The following is a 25,404-nucleotide window of genomic DNA, read 5'->3' as shown; positions in this document are numbered from 1 at the left end:
GTTTTGTAGTCAGCTCGACATCCGTTGGTGCTTTACCAGGGCTAAATTCTCCAAGATGGCATCACATTTTTTCAAAAAGATACCAACAGAGAAGCAACCAATCAAAAGGTGGAATATCAATTTAAACCACTGCCAAAGAGTCTTCGAACAGTTAAATATATCAGAAGAAATGAAAACATTCAATTTTCTCCTTTAACCCCAAGGGCTCTAAAGTATTGAGTTTGATTATCCAACACTGTTCCATCTGTAAGAGGAGCTTACTTCTACTGCCACCATGTCTTTGTGGAGCCACCCAATCAATGACCATACATTTCAATGAGGAAAAATCATGATTTAATTCTCTACAATGATTAGCTAGAGGGGTATCTTTATGTGCGACGATAGTACTTTTGTGTTCCAACATCCTTGTTTTAAAAGGACGTGAAGTCTGTCCCACATATAATTTTTTACATACTTGGACTTCCTTGGTGCTGCCCAGATAGTGCCGTACGGTCAGCGATGATTTTCAGCATTTCTGGAAAATGCTGCTGAAAATCTGGGTATGGAACAGTCATTGGAATTTATCTGAGTGGCAGAATATTGGGCCTTCAATTCCTCAACATCCTTACCAGGTCAAGACTCGAGACTTCCAGGCAGGAGTCCTAGGAGAGAGTTGATTTCTCAGTTCCCTGTGCAGGAGATTGCATTTAAGTGAATTTACACCTGGCACTGGGCCCCTTGGAAAGTTACAGTACCCAGTGTGATGCCAGGACCAGGAGGGATAAACATTGCAGGCGCCTGGAAGGTTGTGCTAAGGCCATTGTGCTGGCTTTGGTCAGACAGTGTGTTGAAGAATATTGGGGGGGGGGGGGGGGGGGGGGGAAAGGCCCGTACAAAGCAGGTTGCTGTTGGGCATCTCAGAGTACTGTACAGAAACGTGTCACAGGTGAACAAACGTGACCAGGACATAAGGCATTTTCCTACAAAAATACATCTAAAAAGGAGAAACATTTATGAACTAGAACAGATAAACACAGGAAAAACAAGTGGGATAATGTGCACAGGCATGGCTTTGAGAGTTCTTTCTGATACAGAATTGTAGTTGGGAATATGAGGTTCTTGCATTGCATTCTGTTCGGTCCTTGACCTTTGACAATTCACTAGAGAAGTGCAATTTATGTTAAAAAAAATTTTTCTCAGTGGATTCTTTGCTATTGAGCACAAGGCAGTGATTGATGTGTTTGGTATATCCTAGCAGTAGTGGCAGCTGCAGGCCCCTGATTCTTTGTGTCCAGAAGTTTTTTGTGGATTTTGCAAACCGATGCTTTTCTCACATTAGGGACTCCTACCCACACGTGCCTAGTTTGCCTATGTTTAAAGGGTCATGAACACCATTATGATTCTTAACGGACTAAATTTTTTGTAGTTCTAAATCTGATACATCTTGGTATTTGGTAGAGGAGGCTATTTATTTTTGCTAATAAAACAAGTTTTGTTGTGTTTCCAATTTTGTCAGAATTCTGGCATGAATATCAGTGATGAGAAATTAAATATTTTCTTTGTATTAAACAGTTTTCTGTAAAGTTGTATAACTTTTAAAATTTTTTTCCCCAAAGTGTATTTGCAAGTATAGGAGTATTGTATTGTACTGTTTTGGGATCTTGCCAGGTACTTGTGACCTGGATTGGCCTCTGTTAGAAACAGGATGCTGGGCTTGATGGACCTTCGGTCTGTCCCAGTATGGCAATACTTATATACTTATGTCCTCTTTAATAGGTGGGGTGGCCCCCAGCATTGAAGAGGATTTGCTCTAACTAGATTTGTTTCTTATAGATTACAAATAGCACACTTGTATGGTGTCTATCTTGTGGGATAACATTTTAGTTTTTTGTGGTGTGTTATAAGTGAAACTAATGTGCACATGACTTACTTCTAGGCTGTAGAGACTCTGAAAATGTTTGAAAAAAAGGACAGCAGAGTAAAAAGTGCAGCTGCAACAAATCTTTCATTCCTTTATTTCCTGGTAAGTATTGGACTGTAGATTTTTTAAAGCTGTAAGTAATGACCTTGACATGTTATATTTTAACTTAAGACTTGTGCATCCGTTCTCACAAGGCGTTTACTGTGTGTTCATTATTGGACTAAAAGTATACATGTACATTCTAAAAGTATACATGTACATTTAACAAGTAATGATGAGTCCTAGCAAAAATTTATTATAAATAGGCAAAAGCAGTATCACTATCACTTTGAATTTTAGTAACTTGGTAAACTACTTGTTTAATTTTTAATCTACCATGTTATAAAATTGAACCCTTTTTTTTTTTTTGCTTTGTAAAAGATGTGAAAGATATAGGGCTCCTTTTACAAAGCTGCATTAAGCTTAGCCAAGATTGGGTGGCAGAGCCAGTAGGGAGAGGCGGGGCTGGTGGTTGGGAGGTGGGCCTTGTTCTGTGCAGATTTCTACGGTTGTGCCCTGAAAATGGCAGAAACAAATCAAGGTCAAGGTATACACATTAAAGTAGCACATATGAGTTTAAATTGTTGGGCAGACTAGATGGACCGTGCAGGTCTTTTTCTGCCATCATCTACTATGTTACTATCAGGCTTATTTTCAAAAGTGATCGCCGGCGATCTTCCGACATAAATCGGGAGATGGCTGGCGATCTCTCAAAAGCGGCGAAATCGGTATAATCGAAAGTGGCTTTTTTTGACACCGTTGCCGCGCCGGCGAAAGTTCAAGGGGGCGTGTCGGCGGCATAGCGAAGGTGGGACATGAGCGGGCATGGGCGTGGTTACGATGGCCGGCTTTCGCGGATAATGAAAAAAAAAAGCGGCGTTAATCAGTATTTCGCCGGGTTTACTTGGTCCTTTTATTTTCACGACCAAGCCTCAAAAAGGTGCCCCAACTGACCAGATGACCACCGGAGGGAAGGGGGATGACCTCCCCGTGGTCCCCCAGTGGTCACCAACCCCCTCCCACACTAAAAAAATAAAAATAAAAACCTTTTTTTACCAGTCTGTATGCCAGCCTCAAATGTCATACCCAGCTCCCTGACAGCAGTATGCAAGTCCCTGGAGCAGTTTTTAATGGGTGCAGTGCACTTCAGGCAGGCAGACCCAGGTCCATCACCCCCCCCCCCCTACCTGTTACACTTGTGGTGCTAAGTGTTGAGCCCTCCAAACCCCCCCAAAACCCACTGTACCCACATGTAGGTGCCCCCCTTCACCCATAAGGGCTATGATAATGGTCTAGAGTTGTGGGGAGTGAGTTTGGGGGGATTTGGGGGGGCTCAGCACCCAAGGTAAAGGAGCTATGCACCTGGGAGGTATTTGTAAATTTTTTAAACATTTTTAGAAGTGCCCCCTACGGTGCCCGGTTGCTGCCCTGGCATGTCAGGGGGACCAGTGCACTACAAATGCTGGCTCCTCCCACGACCAAATGCCTTGGATTTCACCGGGTTTGAGATGGCCGGCATTTTTTTTCCATTATCGCTGAAAAACAAACCTGGCCATCTCAAACCCGGCAAACTCTGGCATTTGGCCGGGCTAAACCGTATTATCGAAGAAAAAGATGGCCGGCCATCTTTTTCGAAAATATGGTTCCGGCCAGCTGTTGCGCCGCTGCCAAAATAGATCGCCGGCGACATTCGATTATGCCCCTCCACGTTACTATGTTACCACTAGCAGTGCAGTGAATAAAAAGAAGCCCATGGGAATTGAATGGGCTTCTTTGCATTCAACGCCCTACTAATTGGTAGTGCAGCTTTGTAAAAGGAGCCCATAGAATTTTTATTCAAAGATATGCATGGAAATAAAGATCAATAAAAAAAAAAAAATAGTATGTGTGTGTGTGTATGTATATATATATATATATATATATATATATATACACAAGTAAAAAATGCACAAAATCAAGCAATTGGGATGTAGGAAAAGCCAGCATTCTTAGTAAACTGGCCACACACACATCCCAGTACAGCAGTGGGGCACCCTAGGGGGCACTGTAGTGGACCACCTAAAAGCTCCCAGGTATAGATCTCACCGTTGCTCCCTTATATTGTGTAGTGAGCTCTCCAAAACCAAACCAAAAAACTACTACACCCAATTATACACTGCTACAATAGCTCTTATGGCTGCAGGTATCACCTATATGTAGGTGCAGTAGGTTTTTGGTGGGTTTTGGAGGGCTCATACTGTCCACCACAGATGTAACAAAGTGAATTATTGACCTGGGTCCCCTCCTCCACCTTGCACTGCACCAACCACTAGGCTACCCCAGGGATCTTCTTGCTACTCTGATAAGACTGGCTATAACATCTGAGGCTGTCATAGAGGCTGATATGTACTGTTCCTTTCACATCTTTCGGGGGGTGGGGTGGGTGGGAGGGAATCAGTGACTACTGGGGGAGTAATGGGGGGTCATTTGTTTATTCTCCAGTGGTCGTCTGGTCATTTGGGGCACTTTTTGTGGCTTAGTCGTTATTAAAACAGGTCTAGCTCAAAACATCTTAGTTTGTCTTTAATGTTTTTGTTTTGTTGTATTATGACTGAAAAATGTCCAAGTGTTAGGAACACACAAATCTCGCCTTTAACACCCCCCCCCCCCTTTGAGATTTGGACACACTGCAGACAAACAGCATAGAAAAACATCTGGAAAATGGATTTCGAAAATACTGATTTGGATGTATTGGTGAGAAAAACATCCATCTGCCGGTTTATGCCATTCTCTTTTGAAAACAATACGCAATAAAGCATTTTAATAGCATAGGGTGTAAGCAAAAATGGAACATACTGTATAGGTAGGTAAAATAGAGTATCTGGAGTAAGAAAATAAGGGGACTAATTTAAAGAAACTTGCACATGAGGTAAGAATGGTGTTTGAAAATGATCTTAGCTAGGGTAGGAGTGGATAAACATGTTCTGCTAAAGTGAATCAAATAGATTGAAAATTCTGCAGGAAACAAAAACACATCTTGGAATCCCTATGGATTGAAATTCCATCTGTAAAGAGGAAAAGGATAGTGATAGGGGCCAGAATGAACAAACAGATGTAGAAATGTTAGAAATTAGGGAGGCTAACAAACTGGGCAACAAATTTAATAATGGGTGATTACGCCAATATTGACTGGGTAAATGTAACATCAGGACATGCTAGGGAGATAAAATTCCTTTACGAAATCAAGGATTCTTTATGGCGCAGCTGGTACAGGATCCAACAAGAGAAGGAAAAATTCTAGACCTAGTCCTTAGTGGCGCGCATGATCTGCTGCAGGAGGTAATGGTGTTGGGATCACTTGATAACAGTGTTCATAATATGATCATATAAAAGAGAGCATGCTGATAGCCCAGCTATTGCTTGCAAAATTATTATCAGAGAGATTTTATTTTTATTTTTATACAGGAGAATGAATATACCCAAGCAGACAACTATGCAGACTTAGCTGTGGCTTCTGACAGGTATAATCCCTCAGCTCTCACAAATAAAGGGAATACTGTATTTTCATCTGGAGACTATGAAAAAGCATCAGAGTTTTATAAAGAAGCTTTAAGGAATGATTCCTCCTGCACGGAAGCATTATACAACATTGGTAAGCAAAAAAATTATTCAGTGTATTAAATTAAGTTGTCAAATTGCTATAAATAAAGTGGTCAAATCTCCAGAACTGTCCAGGCGTCTCCAGAAATTAAATATTACCTTCCAGGACACTGCAGCAGGGAATTCTAAATAAAGTGCATAGGGAGGTAAAAAAAAAAAAAAAACACAACGGCAAATCAGATTTAACTTGTGATCAGTTTTCATTACTTTCATATGTACCAGGTGGAAATATTGCTGTCAGAGAGACAGAATTGGGGCACTTTGTCCGACTCGGGGGCAAAATTATCAACATGGGCTCCCATGAGATGAGTTATTTTACCACTAACTTGTGCTGTTTTAGCACAGGTTCCATTTTATGCAGTGAGACCTAGTTACTAGTTCAATAACAAGTCTTAACGGTGGTCCATTAGCCAGATAAAGTTAGCCAAGTAACTCTGAGCAGAGAAATGAATATCCTAGAGTTATACAGACAGCATAGATGCAAATTGAGTAGCTAGAAAAATGTAACCATATAGAGTTGTCTTAACTTTCCTGCTCAGCAGCTTTTTGGATATTTTAGCATCACCATCACTAGACCCTACCTGCCCTTCCAACTACCACTCCATCTCCCTCCTACCCTTCCTTTCCAAGATACTTGAATGCGCCGTTCACAGCCGCTGCCTTGATTTTCTCTCCTCTCATGCCATCCTCGATCCGCTTCAATCCGGTTTTCGCCCTCTACACTCGACAGAAACGGCACTCACTAAAGTCTGTAATGACGTGTTCCTTGCCAAATCCAAAGGTCACTACTCCATCCTCATCCTCCTTGACCTATCTGCCACTTTTGACACTGTCAATCATAATTTACTTCTTGCTACACTATCCTCATTTGGGTTCCAGGGCTCTGTCCTCTCCTGGTTCTCCTCATATCTCTCCCACCGTACCTCCAGAGTACATTCTCATGGATCTTCCTCCACCCCCATCCTGCTCTCTGTTGGAGTTCCCCAGGGATCTGTCCTTGGACCCCTTCTTTTTTCAATCTACACCTCTTCCCTGGGCTCGCTGATCTCATCTCATGGTTTTCTATATCATCTTTATGCTGACGACACCCAGGTTTATCTCTCCACACCAGACATCACTGCGGAAACCCAGGCCAAAGTATCGGCCTACTTATCCGACATTGCTGCCTGGGTGTCCAACCGCCACCTGAAACTGAACATGGCCAAGACCGAGCTCATTGTCTTTCCACCCAAACCCACTTCTCCTCTCCCTCCACTCTCTATTTCAGTCGCTAACACCCTCATCCTCCCCGTCTCATCTGCCCGCAACCTCGGAGTCATCTTCGACTCCTCCCTCTCCTTCTCTGCCCCTATCCAGCAGACAGCCAAGACCTGTCACTTCTTTCTCTATAACAACAGCAAAATTTGCCCTTTCCTTTCTGAGCACACCACCCGAACTCTCATCCACTCTCTCATTACCTCTCGCCTTGACTACTGCAACCTACTCCTCACTGGCCTCCCACTTAACCATCTATCCCCCCTTCAATCCGTTCAGAACTTTGCTGCGCGTCTTATCTTCCGCATAGACCAATATGCTCATATCACCCCTCTCCTCAAGTCACTTCACTGGCTTCCAATCAGATACCGCATACAGTTCAAGCTTCTCCTACTAACCTACAAATGCACTAAATCTGCAGCCCCTAACTATCTGTCTACCCTCATCTCCCCTTATGCTCCTACCCATTACCTCCGCTCACAGGAAAAATCCCTCTTCTCAGTACCCTTCTCCACCACCGCCAACTCCAGACTCCGCCCTTTCTGCCTCGCCTAACCCTATGCTTGGAATAAACTCCCTGAGCCCATACGCCAAGCCCCCTCCCTACCCATCTTCAAATCCTTGCTCAAAGCCCACCTCTTCAATGTCGCTTTCGGCACCTAACCATTGTACGTCTATCCAGGAAATCTAGACTGCCTCAATCTTGATTGACTGCACTTTTTGTCCTTTAGATTGTAAGCTCCTTTGAGCAAGGACTGTCCTTCTTTGTTAATTGTACAACGCTGTGCAACCCTGGTAGCGCTTTAGAAATGTTAAATAGAAGTAGTAGTAGTAGGTTCCATTTTATGCAGTGAGACCTAGTTACTAGTTAGTCTTAACGGTGGTCCATTAGCCAGATAAAGTTAGCCAAGTAACTCTGAGCAGAGAAACGAATGTCCTAGAGTTACACAGACAGCATAGATGCAAATTGAGTAGCTAGAAAAATTTAACCATATAGAGCTCAGCAGCTTTTTGGATATTCATATCCTTGAGTAAAGATACTCAATTTAGAAAAGTCCTAAAATGTAAAAGCAAATACAACATTGTTTTTCCTTTGTTTTGAGTGCTAGGTCCAACCAGCTGTAAGATCCTAAACTGTTCATTTGTTCTTTTGGAATACGAATCTTAACAAAAACATATCAGGTTCAACAGGGATCAAACCCATAACCCTTGGGAGCTGAGACTGGAAACCCACAGCAGAGCTATAGACTCTACATAACTAAGAAAGGAACTAGAGGATAGTTGTCCTTTGAGCATCAGAAAGGCAGACATTCCCCACTGAGTGTGTCCTGATTAAGGACTGAATATGAGAATGGCCAGGAAGACCCATCTTTGGTGGTCTAATAGTTTCTTGAAGTTTGTTTTATGGACATGCTGTTTTGCTTATATTACTAATCTATGCCTAGTGTTACTTTGCTGTACCTGGTTCCTGAACTGTGTCAGGCTCCACATCATAACTCACTGGGGCCCTAGCACCCCCCAGATATGCTGCCATTGTAGGGCACAAGTAACACTTCAGTAGAGTGATTCCTGATTGTTCGAACCAGTTCAAACCAAGGACTAGACTGAAATGGAGCTTTCAGCCAGGACTTCCAGTATCTTAATGGGTGTAGACCAGATGATGCAGGCCAAGCTCCATATTCTCAACAAAAAGTAGATTCTCTTTCAAGTATCAAGGCAATCATCCATCTCTGTCCAGCAGCTTGTCCCTAGAGCCACAGATGCCACTCCTGGAGATGTTTTATTGCAACAATGAAATTCATGGATTTTTTTTTTTTTACACCAGTTCAAACTCTGGTTACATCTGCACTTGCATTCCTATCACTCAGGCTTGCTAAAATTAGGCTATATAATTAGCTTGCTTACCAAGAAAGCCTGATCTGGGTCATCCCTTTGCTTTAGCAGGCTAATCCAATCCTAAATCAGATAGGTCAATTTGTAGCTGCCCTCTCTCAGACCTTTGGGAAAACATGTGCATTCATTCTGTAGCTCCTCATTACCTCCATAGGAGCTCTCCTCATCTAGTAAGTCATTTTTATCTGTGCCCTTCTCCACCACCATCAGCTCCAGAATGTTTCCTTTTTACCTTGCTGTACTGCGTGCCTGGATAAACTTCTTGAATTAGTGCATCATGTGCCTTCTTTAGCTGTATTCAAATCCAGCCTAAAAACCCATCTTTTTGTGGCTGTTTTTAAATCTTCTTAACCCTTTATTCTCATGTTCATACCTATATTTTTAAGGTTCAACGGCTTTTATTGATATAATTCAGGAAATACATCAAACAAATGAATTATACAAAGTGTCAATTGTCAATACAAATTAAAGAAATTCAAAAAGATCATCCGCAAAGGGTTATAATAATAGTCTCCCCAGCCCTCCCGATCCTAAAACAGCCCACCTATCACTCAACCCTAAAGAAACAGGAACAGGATAAAATCCTGAATCATAGTCAACAGCTTGAATTACACAAAAAGTGAGAACTTGTGACGAATTCAAGGATAGTAATCCCTTGGGCCGCTGCCGGTGAATGGCAGCAGCAGATGAACCACCCCAACCACGGATTGAAGCTGAAAACAGATAGGACTGATACAAGCAGGACTGGAACTGAAGCTGAAGGCAGGCAGAACTGGAACAAGCAGGACTGGAACTGAGGCTGAAGACAGGCAGGACTGGAACAAGTGGGACTGGAACTGAAGCTGAAGACAGGCATGACTGGAACAAGTGGGACTGGAACTGAAGCTGAAGACAGGCAGGACTGGAACAAGTGAGACTGGAACTGAAGCTGAAGACAGGCAGGACAGAATACAAGCAGGGCTGGAACAGAAGCAAGATTACAGACCAGAGACAAAGCAGGAGCAGGCTGGAAGTGCAACAAACACACACAGACAAGAAGTCATCTGAAGACCCCTGTTGCAAAGGCAAGGCATGAAAGTTCCAAGGTTCTTTATAAAGTACTTTACTGATGATGTCACAACTAAGAATGAGAATTGGCAGCAGGAACACCAGAGCGAGGCTTGGCTACAGGAACACCAGAGTAAAGCTGGAATGCTGGAACACTAGAATAGGACTGGAATAATCTCTGGAACACGACCAGGAAACAGGAAAAAAGCAGTCCACAGCAAATACAGGGCCTGGTCACTGGGAGGAGGGGTGAGTATAGACATGGGGCACGGCCACAACTGTGACAGTACCTCCCTTTCCAGACTCCCGTGGTCCCCATGGGAGATCTGGGTTTTCAGGAATGTCTTTGGTGGAACCTGCTGGTGAGCTTAGGCGCATGAACATGGACTATAGGACTGGAAGTTGAAAGCAAATCTGCAGATTGAAGACAAGGCTGGATTTTGTCAATAGGGCTGGACCTTGAGAACCAAGCTACTACTACTACTACTTAACATTTCTAAAGCGCTACTAGGGTTACACAGCGCTGTACAGTTTAACATGGAAGGACGGTCCCTGCTCGAAGAGCTTACAATCTAAAAAGACAAATGTACAGTTAATCATATAGGTCAGACAGATTGGGGCAACCTAAATGTTCGAAAGGTTAGGTTCCGAATGCAGCATTTAAGAGGTGAGCTTTAAGCAAGGATTTGAAGATGGGTAGGGAGGGGGCTTGGCGTAGGGATTCAGGAAGACTGTTCCAGGCATAGGGTGAAGCAAGGGAAAATGAGCGGAGCCTGGAATTGGCAATGGTGGAGAAGGGTACTGAGAGGAGGGATTTGTCATGTGAGCGGAGGTTACAGGCAGGAACGTAGGGGGAGATGAGGGTAGAGAGGTAGGGTGGAGCAGCAGAGTGAGTGCATTTGTAAGTAAGGAGGAGAAGCTTGAATTGGATGCGGTATCTGATCGGAAGCCAGTGAAGCGACTTGAGGAGAGGGGTGATATGAGTATATCGGTTCTGGCGGAATATGAGACGTGCGGCAGAGTTCTGAATGGATTGAAGGGGGGATAGATGGCTGAGTGGGAGGCCAGTGAGGAGCAAGATGCAGTAGTCGAGACGAGAGGTAATGAGAGCGTGGACGAGAGTTCGGGTGGTGTGCTCAGAGAGGAAAGGGCGAATTTTGTTGATGTTGAAAAGGAAGAAGCGACAGGTTTTGGCAGTCTGCTGGATATGCGCAGAGAAGGAGAGGGAGGAGTCGAAGATGACCCCGAAGTTGCGGGCAGATGAGACGGGGAGGATGAGGGTGCCATCAACTGAGATAGAGAGTGGGGGAAGAGGAGAAGTGGGCTTAGGTGGAAAGACGAGGAGCTCGGTCTTGGACATGTTCAGCTTCAGGTGGCGGTTTGACATCCAGGCAGCAATGTCGGATAGGCAGGCCGATACCTTGGCCTGGGTCTCTGCGGTGATGTCTGGTGTGGAGAGATAGAGCTGGGTGTCATCAGCGTAAAGATGATACTGGAAGCCATGAGATGAGATCAGTGAGCCTAGGGAAGAGGTGTAGATAGAGAAGAGAAGGGGTCCAAGAACAGATCCCTGGGGAACTCCAACAGATAGTGGGATGGGAGTAGAGTACTATTACAGCCCTTGGATTGCCATGGGCTGTTCTCGAGACCATAAGCCAACCTGGTAACAGAGATGTCCTGAACCCTATATCTAGGGTCCGGTTCTTCGGGCATGTTATAAGACATCAAGTCTTGAGGAGTCTTCTTAGAACAACCACTGGAGAGAATCTGAATCTTGGATGTAGTAGAGTTTTTGATCAGGAACTCAGTGGTCTGGGGTGGAACACCAGTTACGCAGGCGATGGCTAGAGTTACCACAGAAGTATCAGAGTCCAGGGACTGTTGGTCGCTGATATCGGTCCAAGCGTTGGAATCCTGGTACTGTTGTTCACCAACAACACTGCAAGCATCAGAGGCAAGGCAATGTTTTCTGCAAGAATCCCCAGTCTAAGGTCGGATTGTGTCTCTGAAGCCAGGGTAGACCCAATACAGTGGGTTGCACTGCTGTTTGGAGGACGTATAAAGTGAGGTCTTCCTTGTGGTCGCCAATACACAAGCGCACTGGGACCATTTGTGTGCTTAGGTGTCCTTGAATTGACGGTCCACGGCTTCGTCTATAAAGTTTCCACCAGCCCCGGAATCCAGGAAAACCTCAGTATGCTCCTTTCCTCAACCTAGATCGAGCACTGCTGGAATTAGGAATTGAGTACAAAGAGAACCGAAGGATAAGGCAAATGCTATGCCTGCAGTCATACCTTGGTTCAAGGATCCAGGTTTATTTGGGCACCAGTCTGCATAGTGTCCACTGTCGCCGCAATACAGGCATAAATTAAGGTTCCGACGCCTCTGTTTCTCTTGCACCGAGAGTGGAGTATGATCCACTTGCATGGGTTCTACAGGATCTAGAGGAGGGATCTCCTTCAGATTAGGAACCTGTGACATGTATCAATAACTCAATGTCTTTATGCCTATCTTTTCTGAGGTGCGCCATTCTCAGCTACGCTTCTGAAATTGAATATCATATTGCAGAGTCCAATAAGGTCGTTTAATCTGGTTGGAAGCTCACGTCCGGCCAATTCATCCTTAATTTGGGGCATCAACCCCTGACAGAAGGTCATGACAAGACTCTGATTGTTCCAAGTCAATTCAGAAGCCAGAGTTTGGAACCAAATAGCATAGTCACCCTTGGTCCGTGTTCACTGCTTTAATCTCAGGAGCGTGGAAGCTGCAGATGTGACCTTACCAGGCTCTTCAAAGACCCATTTAAATTGTTCCAAGAAACTATGGAGATCATGAAGCACTGGGTCATCCTTTTCCCAAAGAGGAGACTCCCATGCTAAGCCTTGACCAGACAGCAGAGAAATAATATATGCCACCCGGGTTCTGTCAGAAGGAAAATCTTGGGCTTGGAGCTCAAAAATTATATTTTGCACTGGTTAAGACATCCTCTATGGTCTTTGGGATTACTGTCACATCTCGGTGGTGCCTTAAGACAGATACCTGACATTACAGGAGCTATTGCTGGTACTGGGTCCGACCTCAGAGGAACCGAGGCTTGAGAAGCTGTTGATTTTAGGTAGCGGTCCTGGAATGCCTCCATACATTGCAGGAGCTGGTCCATGTGTGCCTCCATGCATTGCTGGAGTCAGTCCATGCGTAAGGACAGACTTGAAAGCTGAAGAGAGTGATCCTGAAGCCTATGCATGGTGGATGGTTCTGCTGAGCTCATGGCCTTTGCAATCTGTCACGGATTCAAGAATAGTGAGCCCTTGGGCCACTGCCAGTGAATGGCAGCAGCAGGCGAACCACCCAACCAAGGATTGAAGCTGAAAATAGACAGGACTGGTACAAGCAGGACTGGAACTGAAGCTGAAGACAGGCAGGACTGGAACAAGCGGGACTGGAACTGAAGCTGAAGACACGCGGGACTGGAACTGAAGCTGAAGACAAGCGGGACTGGAACTGAAGCTGAAAACAAGCAGAACAGGAACTGTAGCTGAAGACAGGAAGGACTGGGACAAGCGGGACTGGAACCGAAGTTGAAGACAGGCAGTACAGAATACAAGCAGAGCAGGGACTGAAGCTGAAGACAAGCAGGGCTGGAACAGAAGCAAGATTACAGACCAGAGACAAAGCAGAAGCAGGCTGGAAGTGCAACACAGATGAGAACTCATCTGAAGACCTCTGTTGCAAAGGCAAGGCATGAAAGTTCCAAGGTGCTTTATAAAGGACTTTACTGATGATGTCACAACTAAGAATGAGGCTTGGCTGCAGGAACACTGTAAATTGGATACCTGTCCCAGCTACCTCATAAAATCCGCCCCTGACCACTTCATAGCAGACCTCACATCCCACCTAAACTACATGCTTCAGCAAGGCCTCTTTCCCAAGGAAAATGGTAACATCCTACTCACCCTAATACCAAAAGATACCAAGAAAAAAAAAAAACAAACGAAATCATTAACTACCGCCCAGTAGCATCTATCCCACTGGTAGTTACACTGATGGAAAGCATGGTAATTAAACAACTTACTGATTATATAAACAAATTCTCAATATTACATGAATCACAAACAGGATTTCGCCCCCTCTGTAGCACTGAAACAGTACTAATTACTCCCTTAGCCAAATTCAAGCAGGAAATAGCAACAGGTAAAAGCATACTCCTCCTCCAATTCGATATGTCTAGTGCATTCGACATGGTAAACCATAACATATTACTAAGACTACTAGATTACTTCGGGATTGGTGGAAATATACTTAGCTGGATCAAGGGTTTCCTAACCACTAGAAAATATCAAGTGAAATCAAACTCAAACATATCATCACCGTGGAAAGCAGACTGTGGAGTACCTCAAGGATCACCACGATCACCGATCCTCTTCAACCTAATGATGACTCCACTAGCTATGTCCTTATCCAACCAAGGTAACCCATTCATCTATGCAGATGATGTCACAATATACATTCCTTATAAACATGAACTACAATCGCTCTTTAGTGCAAGCAAGTTTACTCTGCTATATTGATAACCGTAAAGTTATAGAGGAAAGACTTCAGAAACTCAGTCACACCTGGCCCTGATTTAAACGGGGCTGCTGACTGCTCTGCTCTGCATGGCTAAATTTAAAGCACACGCTGGCAAGAATCTTTATTAGTCTAAAACCTCTAAAGCACTAGCGAAAACTTTTTTTAATGTTATTTTCAATTTTTCTTATGTACGCTGTGCTACAAAGGTGCTATAAAAGTACTTAGCTGTGATCGTGCTGAGGTGATAGCGAATGTCCGCGCCCAACAGCGAGCTCCTGTTTCGCACTAGGCATCTTAAGGAGCCGGACCTTGCATCTTTTTCACAGCACCTTCTAAACCTCACCAGCACGATCACAGCTAAGTACTTTTATAGTACCTTTGTAGCACAGCGTACATAAGAAAAATTGAAAATAACAAAAAAAAAGTTTTCGCTAGTGCTTTAGAGGTTTTAGACTAATGAAGATTCTCGCCAGCGTGTGCTTTAAATTTAGCCACGCAGAGCAGTCAGCAGCCCCGTTTAAATCAGGGCCAGCTGTGACTGAGTTTCTGAAGTCTTTCCTCTATAACTTTAAGGTTATCAATATAGCAGAGTAAACTGCTTGCCCTAATGAGTGATTGTATTTCTATATAATATAAGGACAAGTATCAAGAACATTGTTTTATAAACATGAACTGACAGAAATCACCAACGAAATCAATCTTAGCTTGAACATCATGGACTCATGGGCAAATGCATTTCAACTAAAACTCAATAAAGAAAAAACATACTGTCTCATCCTCTCATCCCAATACAGTGCGGACAACCCCATAAGTATAAACACCCCTCCCTATCTCAGGCAGCCTGAAAATTCTCAGTGTTACAACCTTACACTAGAGAGCCAAGTGAAATCCACAACAAAGAAAATGTTCCACTCAATGTGGAAACTCAAATGCGTGAAACCATTCTTCCTGAGGGAAACATTTTGCAACTTGATACAATCAATGGTACTAAGCCACGTAGACTACTGCAATGGAATTTATGCAGGATGCAAAGAACAAACCTTAAAGAAACTTCAGACCACCCAAAACACGGCAGCCAGGCTTATATTTGGAAAAAACGTGATTTGACAGCGCAAAACCCCTCCTTGAAAAACTGCACTGGCTTCCAATCAAAGAATGTATTGCTTTCAAAATCTGCACCCTGGTTCATAAAATCATCTTCGGCGAAGCCCCGGGATACATGACAAACCTCATAGACCTACCAACTAGAAACTCATCTGAATCAACACGAACATATCTAAATCTCCACTACCCAAGCTGCAAAGGGCTTAAATACAAATCAGCTTACGCATCCAGTTTTTCCTACATAAGTACACAACTGTGGAACACATTACCAAAAGCCTTGAAAACAACGTATGACCACTTAAACTTCTGGAAATTACTAAAAGCCAACCTGTTTAAAAAGGCATACCCTACCGATCCAACTTAAATGCCTGAACTCTGCAACACAACGAAACCAAAGTACGTAATGGACATAACACAACTCTTCTGCTCTACGATTCCCTAATGTGTCTGTTCCACATGAACCTTATCATACCACAACATCACTTTGTATTTGTTCATACTGGAGTCGGCGAACGCCTCTCCAGTACTATGTAAGCCACATTGAGCCTGCAAATAGGTGGGAAAATGTGGGATACAAATGTAACAAATAAAATAAATAAATAAATAGCTAAGGTTGTCCATCAATGTGTTTCAATTGCATTCAGATATTCCACCTCCAGATCAAACACTTAAAGTATAAAGTCCTTTCTTTTGGCCCGTTCTTGACACTCAAGGTTTTCATAAAATACCTGGTGGTGGAAGCAACCTACTTCCTATCACTGGACTATCTTGTATTTCCATCTCTGTATGACTGGCTCCTAGGGACCTCTTCAGAAGTGCAGGCCTTCTAGTAGCAGAGACTATGCATCTTCTCCAGTCCCTGCAGTTTCTGATCTACTCTCAGAAGTCATCTTTCCTTTATAAACACTATCTTGTACACAAGTCATGCAAAGGCTTTCCTTCTAAAGGACAGCATTAAAACCCTCATTTTCCATGTCCATGCTGTGCACCCAGTGCTAAAAGGTACATCCAAGTGTCACATGGATGCAGCAGACACTTGGAGCTCAGAGCAATCTATTATGCTTTTGAGTATTCCATCACATTCTTCAGGATTCATCAGTGTTGATACACGTAGACAACTGGGTTGCAATGCTATGTGGGGAGAGGGGGCGGGCTGTATCTCCCTATGTTGAGAAGCAGCAATGATTTGGGAGTTTGTCAAACTCAACCACATTAAAATTCAAGTGGCTTACATCCTGGGCTTGCAAAACCAAATTGCAGACAAGCTCAGCAGAGCCCTTCAGCCACACGAGTGGCTTCTAGACACAAAATTTCTCATTTCCATTTTCTAAGCAGTAGGAGCACCTAAGGTTGATCTCTTCACCCCTAGCATCACTGTTTAGTCATGCTGTCCCCGGGAACCCTGGCCTGGGACACATTCTTGATTCCATGGACCTGGTCCTTCCTTTAGGTGTATTCCCCAGATCCTTTCATTTGAAGACCTTTCACAAATTCCAGCTATGGCCAAACACAGTGGTCCACATAATACCTTACTGGCCTTGATAGAACTTATTTCCACTTCTGAAGCTTCTGGCTGTTTCTACCTGCACAAAAGCTTCATTAGTTTCCAACACTTACAACTTTGGCCCTCATGGCATGGAACTTGAGCAGTTACTAGTCTTTTCATGGGACTTCTCCAGTCCCATTCTTATAGCTGCCAGGAAGTTATCAACTAGACAAACATATTCTTTCAAGTGGAAACAGTTTATTAATTTCAACCCCACATCATGTCTACGAGCTATAATTTTACACTACTTTTAGTATCTGTATCAGTGAGGCCTTCAGATGTATGTCTCCATAAGAGTGCTCTCTGCCTACCAGACCTTGGTGGATACCATTGAAGCTTCTTACTGGTTCATGAAGGGGTTTCTCCATGTTAAGCCTCCATTATAGAAGTCCACTGCAGTTTTTGTGATAGGTGAAGTTCACTACTTTTGTGTTTTCAGATCAGTTTCTTATATGATTCCTGAGGGATTTTGGCCAATTATTCTGTAGACAACTATTTCAAATCTGTGACATTTTAGGGCCTCCTTGCACAAATAGCTTCTTTCTGGTCTTGCCACAAAATTCCAGTAGGATTTAGATTGGGATTTTAACGTGGCCAATCCAAAATATGAAGTCATCTCTTCAATCATTCTGTAGTAGATTTACATGAATATTTGGGATGTTGTCCTACTGTATGATTCACTTTTGGTTCAACTTCAGCTCCCACAGATGGCCTGACATCTGGAATCTTCTGATATAAAGTGGAATTCTTGGTTCGAGCAGTGACGGCAAATTGTCCAGGTCCTGACACAGCAGAGCTGTTCCATATCATGATACATCTACTCCCATGCTTGGCAGTTAGATGAGTTTCTTACTTTAAAAGGCAGTGCTTGATTTTTGCCAAACAAAATGTTTTTTGTTGTGTCTGAAAAGTTCAATTTTGACTCATTTGCCAAGAGAACATTATTCCAGATGACTTATGGGTCATCCAGTTGCTCTCTGGTGAATCTGAGCCAGGCAGCAATACTCTAGGGAGAAGATGAACCTGAGCCAGACAGCAATACTCTTTTTTTTTTTTTTTTTTTTTTAGGGAGCAGGTAAACCTGAGACAGGCAGCAATATTCATTTTAGGGAGCAAGGTTTTTTTTTTCTTAAACTGTTCTCCCATGAGCAACATTCCCATCCAGTTTTGGTAGTTGAACAGGAATCCTCATAGCTGTAGTGAGAGATGCCTGCAGATCTTTAGATGACGTTAGTCTGGGGTTCTTTGTGATTTCATAGATGATCTTCCTGTTTCATGTTGGCAGGATGACCCCTCCTGGACAGTCAATGTAGTCCTCAACTTTTTTCTCTTGCTTACTGACAGTGGATAGATACGAGCCCCAGATGTTTAGAAATTTTGTTATAACCCTGTCTAGATCAGTGAGCATAAACTACTCTTTTTCATGCTCATTTTGAATTTTTTTTATTATGACGATGAATTCCCACTAATTTTTTGTGTGAGAAAGACCAAGCTCAGAACCATTGCTCCTTTATATAGGACATGATGCCCAAACTTAGTTGTGCAGATTTGATCTGCAGGATAGATTTGTTACCCAATTATTTAAGCATTTGGTTCTAATTAACCAATTAATTATGCTAAAGAAATTAGGGGTTCACTTAATGTTTCTCGCAAATATACACACATTCTAAATATGTCTTATTGTTCCTACTTTGTGTGTTGTTTTGTCTCAAAAATGCTCTGAATATCTCCTTTTGTGAATGAGATGTTTCTGTGCAGTGAAAATGTAGTATTTGTGATATCATGTTGGATGTACTTGCTTTTCAGAAGTAGTTAAATTAAATGTGGAGTGTCCTGATAAAGTAGTGCTTAGAATTTAATTTTATTCCTAAAAACTCTTAGCAACATGATCCTATACTGGACTTTATTATGAGATAATTATAAAAGTATTTATAATACTCGGAAGAACATCTCCTTTATTATGTTTTCAAATCTTAATTTCTTAATTATTCCCTATAGTTTTACATGGACAAAACTGCATTAAAATGTAAAAAGGCATGTTCAGGGTTGGAGTTTGGGCAAATATTGTTGGCTTCATGACCTGACTTTGTGCTGACAGTGTGTGAGCATGTTCAGCATGGGCCATCTGCCCCAGTCCTAGATGTGCAGGACATCAGTGGGGTGATACAAGCAATATATAAGGGATAGTGAGGCCACGAGTGCATTGTACAGTTCATAATGGGGGGCTATCCTAAAATTTTGCATAAGTGGGGTGTATATAACTTAAAAAGTGTGGTTCAGAAATCCTGCTTTTTTTAACACAAGACCTGATACGTTTTTTTTAATTCACCGAATTTAGCAAATATTTCTTTTAGAAATTTCAAGTTCCAAGTTTGAGAAAGTTGACGTCATCTCTCCAAATTACTCTAGATGCCCAGATAACTGAATATTGGAAAACCATGTAATTTTATTGCGTATGTTAGTCTTTTTTATATATAATCGGAACATTTCTCTGTTAGTGTGTTGTTTTCATATTTTTTCTTTCTTTCCCTTAGGTTTAACATACAAGAAATTAGGCAGACTAGAAGAGGCTCTGGATTGTTTTCTGAAATTACATGCCATCCTTCGAAACAATGCGCAGGTTCTCTACCAGTTAGCAAGTCTGTATCCTGTTCAAGCATGTTATGAAGTCCATTACTGATGGTAGAATCTAAGGAGATTGCACAAACATATTTTTCATAGAGTATACAATTGTTTGTTTCAATGAAGGCTAATAAATGGTCCACAAAAGTAAGGTCTGTGATACAAATAACATCATATATGTAGGGAATGTCTTTTAATGGTTATTCTTTGGACATCCCTATGACTCAGAATGTAGCTTTATGATAACAAAATGTGAAGCCTATGTGCACATTGCAGAAGTAGTATACTCAGACCCAGGGAAGGAGGGAAGTAAGCTGCTGCTAATATGGTAGCTGAGGGTGTATTCCATCCTAGGCGTGCAGTCTGATGAGCAGTATTTGAAGATGAAGAAATGCCAAAAAAGAAATTGTGTTATTTACTCATCTCCAGCACATTACAAAGCAGGTCTTTACTCTCACTTTCTTACAAAACATAGGAGGTACAGGGTAAGTTTCTGTAATTTTGTATTGTTAAATTATTTTTATAGTCTTTTTATTTTTTAGTTAAGGGAACTTTTTCAAATGTTTTCTTCATCCATTTATTATTTTTTCTGTTAAGAATTTTTTCTCAATTTATAATTTTTGGAATTTGTAGAGCACAATACAGTTTATTTCACATTTTCTATCAAAAGACTTGCTGAATAAACAAGGTTTTATAAATCCATGCTTTTCTAGCCTCAGTTGAAAATAACTGAAAGATATGCATTTGAGAAATGCTTGCATGTTTAGTTTAATTTATATTACACTAGTTTATATTAGTGGGATTGGGAAAGCTGTACCATATGCATACACTCCATTATACACAACATGTCAAGGTAATCAAAATTCTTGTCATAATGCTGTACTTTACCATTTTATCTTCTGTTTTTCACTTTGTCCCTGGGCATGTTGACTATCACAGATTTTCTTACCAGCAAACAGGCTTACTTTTCCATCTAGCCCTTCCACCAATGACAGACAAGATGAAAGATTTCTTTAAAAAAAGTTTGAAGAACGGCTGAAAGTTAGAAAGCTATGGTTTAATTCAACAAATACTAGCTCTTGTATTTGGAGTACAGAAATTCAAGGACATAGTAGTCACCAGAAAAGAGAAGACCTCTGGGCCATAATCTCTGACAAATTTGTGGTAGCCATTCAGTATGTCAAAGCAGTTGAGAAAAATAATAGTTTAACTGGATACATTAAAAGAAAGTATCACTAATAGGAAAGGGAAATAAGAATTTTTCTCTGTAAGTCTTGTGCATAAATGTTATTTTCTGTTCTGGAGACTATATCTACTTAAAGAACATTGATACTGTGGAGGCATCTGAAAGGAGAGCCACCGAAATAGCACATGGCCCCCAACAGAAAAAAATCAATTCAGTGTAAATTATGTAGGCAGCAGAAAAACCTAACCACTTTCTTAATCTCATCCCTTGTACCCCTTGTTCCAATGCTGGTCTTCTCTTTGCCTCTGCTAACCCATTGTAGCTGCTGTAGTTATGTAGCTTTCAGTAACGTTGAGGGACCTTGCTAGGGCTGCATTGTCCCCTTATGTTTACAAGTCTACCCCCCCCCCCCCCCCACAAACCATTGGTTTAATATCTCTACATGAAATTCTAATGAAAATAGCTAAAACATAAACACTATAGATATAGATATATTATAAACAGTTGAAAAATATGCCTTAACTATAAGCCATATATAGAGAGACTTAAAGAGCTAAAAATGAACTCCTGAGACCAAAAGGATGATATGATCTAACAAATCAAATATCTATTAAGCATTAATAACAAAGCAGAATAGAAAGGATGAGAGGCGATCATATGAAACAGAAGGGAGAGAAGATAGTGGGAAACCCTGGAATAGATGTTCAGCAGAGGTGGTAGGATCTAAAATGCTACTGGAAATTGAGCATGCTTGAGACATACATTAAGGGATGTTATTAGCAGAGAAAGGGAGGGAGAAGATCACAAGAATAAATAAGATTTATGACAGCATAGCAGCTAATTAAAATAAGCAAATTGGGGGTGCCAAGTGATCTTTATCTTACTGATATCTTAACAGAGAAGGGTGTGGGCTTACGGTTAAAGCAATGTGCTGCGAACCAGGGTTAAAATCCCACTTTCAGCATGGAAGTACCTTGTGATCTTATGGAAGTCATTTTATCTTCTGTTGCCTCAAGTAACCATGTAGATTGCAAATTCTTTGGAAAAGTGTTTTTCATACTTAAAAAAAAAAATGTAAACCATGTTCAGCTAAAATTGAAACGGTGTTCAGAAATACAGAATACAATTATATAGATTCCAGTTGGATGTTATGAAAGAAAGTCACAAACATAAAAACAAGGAAAATGACAGCATTTAAGACCTTATGGCCTATCCAGTATGCCCGTATCATCTACTCTCTCTTCCTCTCCCTAAGAGATCCTGTCTGTTTTTCACATGCTTTCTTGAATTCAGTTACAGTTTTTTGTCTCCACCACCTCTACTGGTAAGCTGTTCCAGGCATTCACCACCCTTTTCCATAAAGAAGTGTTTTCTTAGATTATTCCTGTGTCTATCCCCCTTTACCTTCATCTTGTGCCCCTTCATTTTAGATCTTCCTTTGAATTGAAAGAGATTTGCCACCTGTATGTTTATATTCTACAGAGGTATTTAAACATCTCTATCATATCTCCCCTCTGTCGCCTTTCTTCCTAAGTATACATACTGAGGTCTTAAAATTCTGTCCCCACATTCTTTGATGAAGACCACTGACCATTTTAGTAGCCATTCTCTGGACCAACTGTATTCAGTTTATTTTTTATTTTTTGAAGATGCTGTCTCCAGAATTGTACACAGTGCTCTTAGGGGGGGACATTATCAATGTGAGATATTGTTAAGATATGTTGTTTTACTCTTAACCCATTATTAGTAACCAAGTGTCATTGTATAAAATGGGACCTTTGCTAAAATTAACATGCGTTAGTGGTAAAATAACATCTTTATGGGAGTCCACATAGATAACTATGTCCTTAAATGGGGTCTCACCAGAGACTTATACAGAGACACGATCACCTCGTTTTTCCTGCTGGCCATTCCTCTCCCTGTGGACCCAAACAGCCTTCTGGGTTTGCTGTCACCTTTTTCTACCTGTTTGGCCATCTTAAGACCATCAGATAGATCACAGAAATACTTCACCCTCTCTACTATACCGCTCCATCAGGTTTTTGCAGCCAGGGCCGCCGGGCCCGGGGCAGAATTGTCATCGCCGTCACCGCCACCCACCCAAAATAGTCACCACTGCCACCATCCTCCCTCCCACCTGAAGTACCTTGACTGGCCCCGCCAGCTGCAGGTAGCGCGGCTCCTTCCTTTGCCCAGCATTGCCTGCCCCTGCGGCTGCTTTTCTCAGGTCGCACATGCTTAGTCTCAAAACTGAGCATGCACAGCCTGAGAGCCCAGCAGCTGCTAGGCAGGCAATGCAAGGGGGGCCCGGTGCTGGAATTTTCTCTCTCCTGCTCCTGTTGAGACGCGATCACCTGGGCCCCGTCAGGAGCAGGAGATAGAGACCCCTGCGCCAGGCCCTCCCCCAGAGGCCCGGGGAATTTGGCCCCCCTGCCCCCCCCTCTCGGCGGCTATGTTTGCAGCCCAAATTCATGAACCTGCATTTTTTTTTTTAGCATTACATCTTAGCCGCCAAATTCTTGATCATTCTTAAAGCTTCTCTAGATCCCCATGTTATCCACATATGCAAAGAGGCAAACCTTACCAGACATTCCGTTGGCAATATCTCTAATAAAAAAAAATGATAAAGTCAACCAAGGTCCGATCTCTGTGGCATACCACTAGTAACATCCCTTTCCTCAAAGTTTATCGCTACTTTCAGTTGCCTTCCCCTCAACCAGTTTCTAACTTTAGGGCCCATAACAAGGGAATTCAGCTTATTTATAAGTTGCCTATGCGCAGTGGTGGTGCTGGAAAATTTTTAACAGGCGCTCTCTCTGGCCATATCCAACCATGCAATTTTTTTGGGGGGGGCAGGGGTGGACTGGGGGGCAATGCATTCCTTACTTTCCCCTCCCCCCATGTTGGCATGCTAGGCAAACCTTTTCTGGCAGGGATGCCGACCATCTTTCTGTTTTGATCTTGGCACATGAAAAAAAAAGATTTTAAATGCGCCCAGGTTTCAACTTAATTCTTGTTTAATGTGGGATATGAATGTTATAAATAAATGGATAGAAACTCTGGATGTTGAGAACCTGATTGTCATAACATGATGTTTGTTTTAGTGGCACGTGCTAGAGTGTCCTTATAACCAGCACCTCCAAATGACACACTATTTACGATTTATAACAAATTACTACTCTACCTATGAAAAGTTGTTATACTTCCTCTGTGCGCACCGCTGCCAGATTCCTTTCTCCTCCCTCCCCTCAGGATATAACTTCCTGTTTTGGAGAAAGAGCCGACGCACGGTTTCATGCTATTTTTTGTTTTGCTGCTGCGATGGTTGGAGAGGAGGAAAGCAAGTGAGATGCCCAAGCCACAGGGCAGCTGGATGCAATGCCACCAGGAGGGGACCTGAGTCACCCCAGCCTAAATTTTGGGAGCCGGTTGTTAAAGTTTAACAACCGGCTCCCAAAATTCTTAAAAAAATAAGTAGAGGAGTGTGGTGTCCATTACTGTTTTCATCTCCACCACCTGCTGTGGGAGGGCATTCCATGTATCCACCACCCTCTCCTTGAAATTGACATTACTCATGAATCTGCCCCCCCCCCCCCCCCCCCCCTTCAACCTCAATTTATGTCCTCTAGTTATACCGCCTTCCCATCTCCGGAAAAGTTTTGTTTCAAATATTTGAACGTCTATATCACGTCACTCCTGTTTCTCCCTTCCTCCAAAGTATACATGTTCAGATCGGCAAGTCTCTTCTACGGTTTGCAACACAAATCCCATACCATTTTTATAGCTTTTCTTTGCACTGCTTCCAGTCTTTTTACATCTTTAGCAAGGTACGGCCTCCAAAACTGAACACAATACTTCAAGTAGGGCCTCACCAGTGACTTGTAGAGGGGCATCAACACCTCATTTCTTGTAAAACCATTCTCGTGAATTAATGGTAGAAGCCCTAAATACAACAACAATTGATTATACACAAAATATGATGTGATTAGTGCATATTTTCATTTTCTTAACTGAAGATATTTTAGATATGAAATGTTGGAGGATCCAAACCAGGCTGTTGAGTGGCTTATGCAGCTTATAAGTTTTGTTCCAACAGATTCACATGCACTAGCAAAGCTTGGAGAATTGTATGATAACGAAGGTGATAAATCGCAAGCATTCCAGTACTACTATGAGGTATTTTTCATTATACTATGTTATTGCTGACACTCATATTTCATGTGTTTGCTTAGAATGTCATATTTACTAAAGGGCGGAAAGTAATCATATTGGAGGTGATTTTAGAAGGGTTAGGTGTCATTTACCCATGTAAAAAGATGATTTACATTGTTAACTCAGTATATGTACATAAGAATCAATTTTAGAAAAGCCAATACTTATACAAATATGCCAGCAGCATGCACAGATTTGAAGGGGCTGTGTACTTGGCATAGTTTATTCTCTGAGGACAAGCGGGTTTCTTTAGTCTCACAAGTAGGGTGACGATCCGCGTCACCTGGTTCGGTATTTACCAGAGCTAAATGAGAGCTTTGTGGAGTGCGAGCGCAGTCTCCTCAGTTTTTTCCGCATGAGAAGTGTTTTTCTTGGCGTCTCCTCATATGCTCA

The 25,404-nt window shown here is 42.3% G+C and overlaps 1 protein-coding gene across 5 annotated transcripts in view; it reads left to right on the top strand.

The window, feature by feature from the left end:
• The window catches only part of IFT88 (intraflagellar transport 88), a 269,351-nt gene that overhangs the window by 130,498 nt on the left and 113,449 nt on the right, over positions 1 to 25,404 (top strand). For all 5 annotated transcript variants that reach the window (XM_030200295.1, XM_030200293.1, XM_030200296.1 and 2 more), the window contains 4 exons: positions 1,916 to 2,002; positions 5,384 to 5,570; positions 19,526 to 19,634; positions 24,825 to 24,975. In XM_030200295.1, the coding sequence (XP_030056155.1) occupies positions 1,916 to 2,002; positions 5,384 to 5,570; positions 19,526 to 19,634; positions 24,825 to 24,975 (534 nt within the window). The remainder of the gene's footprint in view (positions 1 to 1,915; positions 2,003 to 5,383; positions 5,571 to 19,525; positions 19,635 to 24,824; positions 24,976 to 25,404) is intronic.

The sequence above is a fragment of the Microcaecilia unicolor genome, chromosome 4 (genome assembly GCF_901765095.1).
Source record: "Microcaecilia unicolor chromosome 4, aMicUni1.1, whole genome shotgun sequence".
NCBI classification, from domain to species: domain Eukaryota; kingdom Metazoa; phylum Chordata; class Amphibia; order Gymnophiona; family Siphonopidae; genus Microcaecilia; species Microcaecilia unicolor.
This window is presented reverse-complemented; position numbering and strand designations above follow the sequence as displayed.